We start from the raw sequence: 12,391 nt of genomic DNA, 5'->3' as shown, positions 1-12,391 counted from the left end.
CATTCCCCTGGCAACCAAACCAGACTCATCAAGGAGAAGGACCTGGCAGCTGTGCAGGGAGAGACTAATAGCCCGGAAGGAAGGAGGGGCCTGGAGAGGAGCGGAGGCGGCAGGGATGTGAGCTGGAGGGCGTTGGCCCATCTCGGAGGCCATACAAAGGCAGGAGGCTCCTCTGCCCTGCAGTGCAGAGGAGATGGCCAGCCAGGCAGCCGCCCTCCTTGTCAAGAGATCCAGCCCGGAGTCCCAGACCTGATTCCCCAGACGCCCAGCTCTTGTCCTCCGGGCCAGTCTTACGCAGACCTGTCCTTACTGGAGAGCCCTGGAGTCCCCGGCGGCAGCAGCCCCATAGCTCCTGGCAAGCCCAACAGGCCTCAGCACCCGGCTCCTGCAGACCACCCACGCTGCCTCTGTCCACTCCTGAGCAGCCTGTGCCTGCGTTCTGGAAGCCATTTGACATGGAAAGGCCAGACATCAGCCTCCCCACTAACTGTGCAGTGGGGAAGGGTATGAAGGGACGCGTGGTTGTGTGTGTCTCGCGTGTGCACATAAGTATACGGTGCTATTTTGCTTCTGCATCTGTTTGTGTGCACAGGCGTGCAGCTCTGTTCTGGGCCTTTTTCCCCTCATCCCTGAACCGCTGGGGATGGGTACCTTCTCTTTCCTCTTCTCTACTCATCCAGCCCCGCCCATTGCTGGGTACCTGCGGCTCCTCAGTACTGGAAATGGTCCATCTCTCAGGCTTGGCAGCAGATGCCGCCCCTCAGCCCCCTCCCCTTCCTACCTCAGGAATGGCCCTGCTTCCCGTAAGGCCGTGACTGAGCAGCGGTTGGCTAGGGGAAGGGAGAAGCCAGTAAAGACAGACAGCATACACTGGCTCACTGAGCTCGGCCTCCGGCAGGGCACAGATGTCTGGAGTGGGACCCAGAGCTGGGACCCTCCGCCCCCTCTGATGTGCCCACCTTGTTGGGGCCTGGGGTGGATTTGGGATCTGTGTCTTTAAGGGTGAGACATCAGCAGGCAACCCCCTGGCCAAGTGTCCAGGGGAGGGGGAGGGGAAGAAGCCAGTCCATTAGCAGCAGAGCTGGCGCCAGGCAGCAACCCTGCCCAGAGCCCTGGGGATTACGGAGAGACCAGCCCGCCCTCACCCACCTCGGCTGCCTCTGTGCTCCTGTCCCCCAGATCGCCCTGGGTGTGGTGAGCCACAGCAGTTGAAAGTGGAACCTAGTCTTCAGGGGACATGTGGAGTCACAGACTCTGGGGCCTAAGCCAGGCCGATTCTCCATCACCTGGGCCACCTCCTCCCTATTCATGTGAAGCCTGCCCCTTAACCTCCAGTCCTCCTAGCCCTCTACCGTGACCAGCTCTTTCAGCCAGGGACCCCCAGTTCAAGTCAGGCCCTCCCATCCTAGGCTCTAGCTCTGGATGCTTGCTAGAAGTCACTGACCCTCACCTCCCTGCCTGTCTGTGGCCTGTGGTCGCCACCCCTGCTCCCTTCCCCGCCAGCAACAGGGGGAATCAAGTGGGCCAGGCGCCAGCACCAGGGAGCGAGGGTGCGGCACTCCCGCTGCTCCGCAGGGGTGGGGCGTCCCCCTCCCCACATAGCCCCACCGTCAGGCCAGTGGGAGGAGCAGCCCAGGCCCCCCCGCCCCGAACCCGCAGGCCTATAAAGCCGCCTCACAGCGGTCTGCGGCTCCTTCCTCGCGCCCTGACCAGCTCTGCCGGCGTTGACTGCCCATCCTCGGCCGCCATGAGCCACCCGTCGGGCCTCCGGTCCAGCGTCAGTTCCACCTCCTACCGCCGCACCTTCGGGCCACCGCCCTCACTGTCCCCGGGGGCCTTCTCCTATTCGTCCAGCTCCCGCTTCTCGAGCAGCCGCCTGCTGGGCTCGGCGTCCCCCGGCTCCTCCGTGCGCCTGGGCAGCTTCCGCGGTCCCAGGGCGGGCACGGGCGCCCTCCTGCGCCTGCCCTCGGAGCGCCTCGACTTCTCCATGGCCGAGGCGCTCAACCAGGAGTTCCTGGCCACGCGCAGCAACGAGAAGCAGGAGCTGCAGGAGCTCAACGACCGCTTCGCCAACTTCATCGAGAAGGTGCGCTTCCTGGAGCAGCAGAACGCGGCCCTGCGCGGGGAGCTGAACCAGGCCCGGGGCCAGGAGCCGGCGCGCGCCGACCAGCTGTGCCAGCAGGAGCTGCGAGAGCTGCGGAGGGAGCTGGAGCTGCTGGGCCGGGAGCGCGACCGGGTGCAGGTGGAGCGCGACGGGCTGGCGGAGGACCTGGCAGCGCTCAAGCAGAGGTCAGAGGGCAGGGCCAGGGCGGGGCGGCGACGGTCGAGGCTGCAGCCGGGAGGGAGGAGCCGCCCCTCGCCTGTCCGCCTGGGCGTGTGCAGGCAGCACTCTCGTCGGCGGGCACTCCCCCACCACCACCACTTTGCTGAGTCTCAGGGGAGGTGACGGAGGGGGAGTTACTATGTCTCCCCTGTGTACAAAGGGGCCCCACCCCAGCTTCCAGCCGTTTACAGAGAAAATGGGGCAAGTCCATCAGGCAGCCTGAAGACCTCTTCCTAGAGGCTGCAGTAGCAGCTCTGACCCAGATCCTGGAGGTCGCGGTCTGCAGGCTGGGCGGTGACCCCGGAGCTCAGTTTCTGCACACTCTTCCCACCAGGTTGGAGGAAGAGACTCGCAAGAGGGAGGATGCGGAGCACAACCTCGTGCTTTTCCGTAAGGTGAGCTCGGTCTCCCCATCCCCACCCCTACCCACCTCCTGCATATCCAGGGTGGCATCTGTGGGCAAAGGGAGGCGACTACAAGCCCCCAGAGACAGACAGGAAGGGCCAGGCTCTTCCTCGACCTAAGCAACCCTTCCCTGCTCTCGAACCCCCACTGTCACCCACTGTAGGACGTGGACGACGCCACCCTGTCCCGCCTGGAGCTAGAGCGCAAGATTGAATCTCTGATGGATGAGATTGAGTTCCTCAAGAAGCTGCACGAGGAGGTGGGTGGACCCAGGTGTTAGGTGCGACTTCAGAGGTTGAGGGTGGTCTCTGGAGCTGGGGGACAAGCTCACGAAGAGAGTGGCGTGTGGAGCGTTGGAAGAGAAATGAGATTCACTGAGTAGACGCGGGCCCTCCCTCCACCCCCTCTACAGGTGGTTAGACTCACACCCCTGCGCCACCTGGTGGCAAGCAGCGGGGATGCACCCCTGAAACCTCGCCGATGACAGTACCCGCGGGGCACGGGCTGTGCAGGCCTAAGCGCTCTGCGCTCCCTGGCGCCCCCTTCTGTTCATTCAAGTGTTTCTTCTCTTTTCTGCGCGCCAACTGCGTGGCCCGCGAGGGATCTGCGCGGTGAACTCGGCATCTTGCCCTGGGCGACAGGAGCTGAGAGACCTGCAGCTGAGCGTGGAGAGCCAGCAAGTGCAGCACGTCGAGGTGGAGGCGACCGTGAAGCCCGAGCTGACAGCAGCGCTGAGGGACATCCGAGCCCAGTATGAGAGCATCGCGGCGAAGAACCTGCAGGAGGCAGAAGAGTGGTACAAGTCCAAGGTGCGGGGGCACGGGGGCGAGGGGGTTGGAAGGGCCTGGAAGGGTGGAGTGCTGGGGGGAAGGACCCATCTGGTCTGCTCACGCCCGAGTTGCCACCCTCGCCGCAGTACGCGGACCTGTCCGACGCCGCCAACCGGAACCACGAGGCCCTGCGCCAGGCCAAGCAGGAGATGAATGAGTCCCGACGCCAGATCCAGAGCCTGACGTGCGAGGTGGACGGGCTTCGCGGCACGGTGAGGACCAGGCTGCGCGCCCCGGCCCCGGGGGTGGAGGACGAAGGCTGTGCTCCCGCTACTGACCCCCCCACCTCTTCACCCGCCTCCCCAGAACGAGGCGCTGCTCAGACAGCTGCGGGAGCTGGAGGAGCAGTTTGCCCTGGAGGCCGGCGGGTACCAGGCGGGCGCCGCGCGGCTTGAGGAGGAGCTACGGCAGCTCAAGGAGGAGATGGCACGACACCTGCGAGAATACCAGGAGCTTCTCAACGTCAAGATGGCCCTGGACATCGAGATCGCCACCTACCGGAAGCTGCTGGAGGGCGAGGAGAGCCGGTGAGGGGCGGGTGGGGCGTGGTCGGGACGGGTGGGGGTGGAGGAGAGGCGGGTGGAAGGCCAGGGTCCCCCCCAACCCCACGCTGAGTAGCTGACTACAGGTTTCGTCCCCAGGATTTCCGTGCCAGTCCATTCCTTTGCATCCTTGAGTATAAAGACGACTGGTGAGTCTTCCGCGTCTGACTTCCAACCTGTCTGTCCCCTTGTCCCTTTGTACCCTGACTGGACTCTTGATATGGCTCTGCTCAGGGATTGATTCTTGCCTGAGTCCTAGTCTGTCCTCGCCCCTGATCCTCGGGCCCTACCCCTCCCAAAGAGATATTTAGCTCAGTTCAGTCGCTCAGTCGTGTCCGGCTGTTTGCGACCCCAAAGAGATATAGGGGCTTGGACGTCCCAAGACTCCTCCCCTCAACCTCAAATCCTGCCTTTTTCAGCACCTGAGGTGGAGCCTCCCCAGGAAACCCACAGCCGGAAGATGGTTCTGATCAGGACCATTGAGACTCGGGATGGAGAGGTGAGATAGGCCACTTGAGCCCAGGACCCCATCATTTCCCTTGAGCCCCAGCCTGGTGTAAGTAATCTTCGGGCATTTGTGGGTGAGTGATTCTTGGGGTGAGAGTGAGACAGGGAGATGGAGGTGGATGTTCAGACGGGAGCCTCAACTGGTTGAGAGGGAGGGGGTACACTTTGCCACGAAGGAGCTAGAGGGAGGGTGGCGCTGGGTGGGTTGTGCCCTTCCCATGCCTCACCCCCCAGCAGGTGGTGACAGAGTCTCAGAAGGAGCAGCACAGTGAGCTGGACAAGTCTCCTCAGAGCTACTGAACTGATCAGAGCTCCCTGCCCAGCCCCAGGCCTCTGAGGCCAAGTCCTAACACCAGTCCGGAATTGTCTCCTCCCCTCTGCATGCGTCCAGGGGATGGCGCCAGTCACCCCGTACCTGGCTGGTGGCCAAGCCCTACCCAGCACTGTAGCTGGGCCTCCCCCTGCCTCTCCATGCCCACATAGGCATGACTCACATGTTCCCCACTTCTAGTCCTGCTAAGGGTCTCTATGGTCCCCATTTCTTGTCCGGGTAAAAGTCTGTATGTCCCCCCCCCCCCCTTTCTCATTCTGCTAAGAAGCTGAGCAACCCCAGGACGAGTCTATTCCTGCCACAACCCCACGGTTAGTGGGTGGGTTGGGTTCTGAGTTTCACTTTTAAACCAAATAAAACTGTTAACAAGGGAACCCTCTTCCGTGGCGATTATTTTGTAATGTATAAATATATGGAATCACTATGTTACATACCTGAATGTAATATAATACTGTGAGTCAGTTATATTTTGGTTTTTTGAAAAATCATGGAATTGTAAAGAGAGAGAGAGAAAACTCCCCAGTGCGCCTGTGTTTGTGTTATGGGAGCATCCATGCGAAGGAGGCTCAGCACTATTGCCCCCTTGCCTCAGGTCATTTCTCCTCTGACTCTCACTGCCTCGCATCTATGACTCCTGTCTGCCCTCCTGATTTTCCTCCTACCTCTCTGTCCATTTCTTCTCAAACTCCATTCCCCACCCGCAACCCTGAGTGACCAAAGCAGAGCCCGTCATCTTGGTCTCCGCTGCCTGCAGTCATGTTCTTCCTTACGGATTCTCCATCACAGACGAAGATGCCGCCAGGACCTCCACTGCCCAAATTACAGCTCACCTCATTTTATACCCTTTCTTTTCTTCACATGCTCCGATTCTGTTAGTTCTGCTTCATAGCTGTTTCAAGCTTGTCTGGCTCTCCCTGTCCCCACTGCCTCTCCACTGGTCCAGGCCACTCTCAGCTCTTGCCTGGGTTACATTTTCTGCCTCAGTAGCCCTTTCCCCTGGCATGGCCCTGCCACCCACACGAACCAGTTCAACGTACTTAGCAGGCAGATCAGCTTCTGCTGCCATCACTCCTCCCCATGCTTGGAATATCTGTTTCCATGTTGTCCTCCACTCCATTCCATCCTACCCTTATCTTGAAGTCAAAATCCACTTCTGAATTTAGACTGATTTTCCTCACTCAATTATAGTGCGAGGTGCAGAGAGTAAGCCAGAACTCACAGTCTGGGTGGGGGACATAGACAAATAAGCATACAGTTCAACCCTGTGATGAGTGATGTGACTGGGATAAGAAGATAGTATTGGGGAAACGTGAAGAAGAGCACATCACATAATCCAGTCTTGGGGTAGGGATGGCTTCCCAAAGGAGGCAGCATCGCAATGAGCACAGGAGAACAAGCAGGAGTTACTCAGGTGAAGCAGGAAGAGGAGGGGGACTTTCTAGGCAGCTACATAAGCCAGAAGATGAGAGAGAGGGAGTTTGGAAAGTAAAAGTAGTTCTACGTTGCTGAAGTGAAGGCTAGAAAGGAAGGAATGGTGTTGGGGTTGGAAGGACGATGAGGGCCAAGTCACTGAGGACCTTATATGACATATTAAGGCACTCAGAATTTATTCTAAGGAAAAAGGAAAGAAAAGGATTTAATGGGTGAAGTATTTAGACCTGTATTTTAGAAAGATCACTCTGGCTGTGGGGTGCAGAAGGAGTTAGAAGAAGATGGAAGACCAGCTCAGAAGCTGTTGCAGTGAAACATGCAAGAGATGATTGTGGGCAAAGAGGTGGATAGATTGGAGAACTGTCACCTTAAGGGGTGATTTCCAGTGTGAGAGAAAGGGAAATAGCAAAAGTGATCCGAGGTTTTGAAGGAAACAAGCAGACAGATGGTGGGACGTTTCATAGAAACAAGGAAGACTGGTGTAGGGCAATGAGGGGGCCCTAGACAGCAAAATTAGTCTTGACTCATTGAGGGTGAGGTGCTATGAAACAGCCAAGGGGAAGGGCTGGCAGGCAGTTGAGTCCACAGGTTTGGAGTTCAAGTGTGATGGAATATTTTGAGATACTGAATCTATCAGGATGCTCTTGGCTACCAGTGACAATAACCTCATTTTTTAAGAAAAAGAAATTAAACATGTATCTCGTGTAACCAGAAGCCAGAGGTAGGTGGGCTCTGAGGTTGGTTCAGTAGCTTACTCAGTTAAATCCTCTACGTATGAACTTTCAAAGATGTGAACGGGCCAGCTGTTGTACTGTACTCTGTACTTTTCCAGGTACTGTACTGTAAGATTTAATGTTTTCCTTATTTTTGTGTGTTTTTCATGTATTATTTGTGTGAGAATATTAGAAACCTGTTATACTACAGTACACTACAGCTGATTGTTTTAGTTGGGTGTCTAGGCTAACTTTGTTGGACTTACAAACAAATCAGACTTAGGAATGTACTCTCTGAATGGGACTCCTTGGTGTGTATGTAGGGAACTTACTATAAAGTCAAGGACCCAGGCTCTGTCCATGGTTCTGCTCAGCCTTCCTCCTTGGAGGGCAGTTTCATCCTTGGGATGGTTCTCTTCATGGTCCAAAGCAGGGTGCCAGCAGCTACTGGGTGATGCTTCTGTTTTCCTATCCAGTGAAGGAAAAAGAAAACCTTCCTCCCAGGTATGAGATTTAAGTCCTTTCCTTCAGGCTGTCTGGCAAGGATCACGGGTATGTCTGTCCCTAGAGCAGTAACATTCACCAGGGGAAGCCACTTACTGACTTGGGCTAATCGTCTAATATGGAATGGATGCTGAGGATTAACCACAATATCTCCTGCAAAGATTGCAAGGTTCCCACCACTGTCACCCTTCACACACATTCCTTATACCCCTTGCCTTCTCTCCTCTTCATTCAGTGGTATTTATAACATCAGAGGAGAAATATCACTGCAGAAAAGCAGACAAAAACTTTGGAATTTCAAATGTTTAGATTTTCAAGTGAGCAAAAATTCCAATTTGGAAACTTTCACATCAAAGTCTGTGGCCTGGGTTGGTACTGGATAGAAGGAAGGGTTTGTGCTGAGAAGAAGGGCCTCTCAGGTGTTCCATATGAGAGAAAAATGAAACCACTTAAGAACAGTGTATTGGGACTTCCTTGGTGGTCCAGTGGTTAAGAATCCTCCTGCCTATGCAGGGGACCTGGGTTCGATCCCTGGTCCAGGAAAATCCCACGGGCTGTGGGGCAACGTGCCCTAGAAACTGTGCTCAGCAACAAGAGAAGACACCTCAGTGAGAAACCCGTGCACTGCGAGGAAGAGTGGCCCCCACTTGCTGCGATTAGAGAAAGCCTGTGCGAAGCAACAAAGACCCAGCACAGCTGAAAATAAAATCTTAAAGAAAAGAATGGTGTATTAAGTGAGAAAAGAAAAGGGCCTTGGGGAGATGCATAGAGGAGCAGAGGCAGTGACTCTTAAGTACTAACTGGCAGAAATGGTAGAAGGCCTTACTTAGGAAGCCACAGCAAGAGAGAACTTTCAGGAGGGAATGGCCAGTCACATGGGAGGATGCTGGGGACACAGGTTAGCTAAGAGCTGGGAAATTCAGGCTTATCGTCAAGGAAGATGTTAGACCTCCTGAGGGCAGCTTCAGGCCAGGGTACCATCAGAGACAAAACTGTCAACTGAAGAGTGAATGAGACCTGAGGGAGTGAAGAGCAGGCCACTCTCTCCCGAGGTGTTTGTTAAAAGACAAGAAACAGCTGGAGCCAGGAAAGATCTGTGTTTGAGAACCGAAATTTTGAAGAAAGGAGAAAATACACCAATAATTCTCAAACTGCAGGTCATGAAATAGTATAATAAATATTTTGGGGTCAAGTCAAATATTTTAATAAAATAAAGAGAATAGAAAACTTTAGGGTATTGTGAACATTTTATTTTCAGTGTATTTAAATATGTATGTTCTAGATTTTCATGCAAAATACATTTTTTTGGATTTTGGGTGAAAAACTGAAAAAGACAAGATTTGAGTGTTTCAGTGCTGGGGAGAATTAGAATCAATTTGTCACAAGTGGACCCAGCCACCTATTGAAATGGTACAACCTCAGACTTGGCTGTGACTGAAGAATTTGAGAAAAACTCAAAATCTAATTCTAATCAAGGGATCTGATGTTAACCTCAAGAAGACAGGGCTGGGATTTGATTGTAATTAAGAAAGATCATATCACATTGATTTTATTGTGCCCTGCTTGTTGGAAGAAGGGAGGTGGTTTTCATGTCAGCTTGTAAGAAGGTCACCTCAAAAGTGAGGATGTGGCCACAGTTACTTAGCCGTTCCTAGAGGGCACTGGTTGTTGCAGGTGTCCTGGACCCCAGGTGGGTGCCCGCGGTGGTGGAATGATTCCTCAGGGGCCACCTGCTGCGGGTAGGAAAGGGGGTTCAGTTATCTGATTTGGGAAGAATAGAATCTAACCCAATATCTCAAGTAAAGGGGAGCTCATTGTGATGTTACACATGGGAATAAGGGGAACAAGAACTGCAGCTGCCTGAGGTGGAGTGGGAGTCACTTCCCAGACCCCGAGCAACATGTGTGAGACATGTGCTCCGCATCCCCATCGGGCCTCACTGAGTGTGGCAGGTGACAGGAAGCCACCTTGGCGGCAGGAGCACAAGGCCCCCTGCCCCGCGGCCCTACTACTTCTGTTGCTATTGTCACAGGGAGCACGTGGCCGCACCCTCTCCCTGGCTCTTGCAGACTCATAGTCTCTTCTTACTCAGGGCTTCACTTGTCCTACAGCTGCCATGGCCTGACAGCAGTGGTGCGCTGACTTCCGGAGCTTTCTCTGGTTCTGCTCCTATCTCCTGTCACAGAAGATATTCACTTTACCAGCCTTGATAGGTTCATTGACTCTCTCCTTGCCCTCTGCAAGACACACTGAGAGATATCCAAAAGCCAATGGGCTTCCCACGTCCTGTGCACTTCCACTCCCACGGGTAATAAACGTTGTTCAATGGATAACAAATGTCAGTTTTATTTGTTCCCAAATCTTTGACAGTTATACTTGTCATAGAATCTCAGAGTTTAAGCAGATTTATTTATTTTGTTAAAAAAATTTTTGGTGTGGACTTATTTTAAAAAGTCTTTGAGCTTTCCAGATGGCTCAGTGGTAAAAGAATCTGCCTGCCAATACAGGAGAGGTTGGTTTGATCCCTGGGTGGGGAAAGATCCCCTGGTGGAGGAAATGGAAACCCACTCCAGTATTCTTGTTTGGAAAATCCAATAGACAGAGGAGCCTAATGGGCAGTCCATGGGGTTGCAAAGAGTTGGACAGACTGAGCAACTAAACACAGTTTAGAAGTCTTTATTGAATTTGTTACAATTTTGTTTCTGTTTTACGTTTTTTTGGCCTAGAGACATGTGGAATCAGCTCCCTGACCAGGTTTTGAACCTGCACCGATTACACTGGAAGGCGAAGTCTTAACCACTGGATCACTAGGGAATTCCCCAAACAAATATTTTTAAAGCCAATGAAAGAGTGGCACAGTGGCACCAGATGGCACAGTGGCTAAGAATCTGCATTTAAATCTTGTGTCTTCTTACCAGTTTACCTTGGAAAATGTATCTGTTTGCCTCCATTTCCTCATCTGTAAAATGGAGACAACAATCATTTCCTAGGCTTGTCATGAAGATTAAATGAGATGATTTGCATAGAACTGAGTGAACTTGGCCACAGCATAGGCAGGAGAACGAGGTGACGTGGTTCAGAGTATGGCCTCCTGAAACTGCTCGCCTCAGGAGGGACCCGTCATAAATTATAACCCAGGGATCACAGTTCTAGTGATCCTTCAACAGTGTAAATGTCAAACATTTGTTTCTGTTTTCTGTTTCAAGGGGACAGCTTGAGCATGTGTTGCCCACTGATTCATACTGGGTTAATTCTTATTACTACTGTAACAAATTACCACAAACTTAGTGACTCAAAACAATAAATTTAGTATCTCACAGTGCTGTAGGTCTAAAATGGGACAGATCTGTGTTCCTGCTAGAAGCTCTAGAGAAGCCTTTTCCAGCTTGTAAAAACTGACTGTCCTGTGGCTCTCTTCCATCTTCAAAGCTAGGATTCACAACTCAGTTAGCATATCTTCTCTGACCCTGATCTTCTTCTTATAAAGATCCTTGTTATTACATTGATGAACCCAGACAATCTAGAACCACTCCCCCATCTCAAAATCTTTAACTTACATCATCAAATTTCCTTTTGCGATGCTAATATTAAGGTTGGTGCAAAAGTAGTTGAGGTTTTGCATTGTTGCACTTTGCTGTGTGACATTGGAATACATTCTTAAATAAATGCAGTTACATAGAATATGTTAATGCGCATTTCTTGCTTTATGTTTTTTTGCCAATGACACTACTTGTTGTTTATTTTATATTTATTTTAGACTGTAGAAATGACGTTGGACAAAAGCAAATTGGAGCAATTTTTTAATTCGAGTTCAAAATGGATCTTAAAGCAGTAGAGACAATTTGCAACATCAACAATGCATTTAGTCTAGGAATTGCTAATGAACGTACAATGCAGTGGTGGTTCAAGAAGTTCTGCAAAGGAGATGAGAGCCTTGAAGGTGAGGAATGCAGTGGCCGGCCATAGGAAGTTGACAACAATCAGCTGAGAGAGGATCATTGAAACTGATTGTTTGGCATTTGAAACAAATTGAAAAAGTAAAAAAGCTCAATAAGTGGGTACCTGACCACAATTTTAAAAAAATCATTGTTTTGAAGTGTTGTTTTCTCTTAATCTACGCAACAACAACAACAAACCATTTCTCAATTGGATTGTGACGTTCAACGAAAGTGGATTTTATATGAAAACCAGTGATGACCAGCTCAGTGGTTGGACTGGGAAGAAGCTCCAAAGTGCTTCCCAAAGCCAGACCTGCACCAGAAAAAAGGTCATGGCCACTGTTTGGTGGTCTGCTGCCTTTCTGATCCACTACAGCTTTCTGAATTCCGGCGAAAGCATCGCATCTGGGAAGCATGCTCAGCAAATCGATGAGATGCGCCGAAAATGGCAACATCTGCAGCCGGCACCGGTCAACCGAACGAGCCCAATTCTTCTCCATGACAACGTCCGACTGCACATCCTACAACCAACGCTTCAAAAATTGAATGAGTTGGGCTACGAAGTTCTGCCTTTTCCACCTTATTCACCTGACCTCTTGCCAACCGACTACCACTTCTTCAAGCATCTTGACAACTTTATGTTGGGAAAACACTTCCATAACCAGCAGGAGGCAGGAAATGCTTTCCCAGAGTTCATTGAATCCCAAAGCATGGATTTTTATGCTACAGTAATAAACAAACTTATTTCTTGTTGGCAAAAATGTGTTGATTGTAATGATGCCTATTCTGATTAATAAAGATGTGTTTGAGCCTAGTTATAGTGATTTAAAATTCATGGTCCAAAACCTGTTATGTTTGTACCAACCT

The 12,391-nt window shown here is 52.0% G+C and overlaps 1 protein-coding gene across 1 annotated transcript; it reads left to right on the top strand.

Moving 5' to 3' along the window:
* The first annotated feature begins 1,747 nt into the window (after positions 1-1,747).
* PRPH (peripherin) lies at positions 1,748-4,907 on the top strand. The gene is made up of 9 exons (XM_068972153.1): positions 1,748-2,289; positions 2,658-2,718; positions 2,892-2,987; positions 3,370-3,537; positions 3,645-3,770; positions 3,865-4,085; positions 4,200-4,249; positions 4,520-4,599; positions 4,842-4,907. Exons 1-9 carry the CDS (start codon positions 1,748-1,750, stop codon positions 4,905-4,907), a joined length of 1,410 nt encoding a protein of 469 aa, XP_068828254.1.
* Positions 4,908-12,391: the final 7,484 nt, after the last annotated feature.

Source organism: Capricornis sumatraensis, chromosome 4 (assembly GCF_032405125.1).
Source record: "Capricornis sumatraensis isolate serow.1 chromosome 4, serow.2, whole genome shotgun sequence".
NCBI lineage: Eukaryota > Metazoa > Chordata > Mammalia > Artiodactyla > Bovidae > Capricornis > Capricornis sumatraensis.
Note: the sequence above shows the minus strand (reverse complement) of the source record. Positions and strands in the feature narration are given on the sequence as shown.

What these genes read in the sequence shown, in the direction of transcription:
- PRPH (XM_068972153.1), top strand. Translation starts at nt 1,748, where the DNA reads ATGAGCCACCCGTCGGGCCTCCGGTCCAGCGTCAGTTCCACCTCCTAC. An exon ending in ACCTCGTGCTTTTCCGTAAG is followed by an intron (nt 2,719 to 2,891) that starts GTGAGCTCGGTC and finishes CACCCACTGTAG; the next exon opens with GACGTGGACGACGCCACCCT. An exon ending in CTTGAGTATAAAGACGACTG is followed by an intron (nt 4,250 to 4,519) that starts GTGAGTCTTCCG and finishes TGCCTTTTTCAG; the next exon opens with CACCTGAGGTGGAGCCTCCC.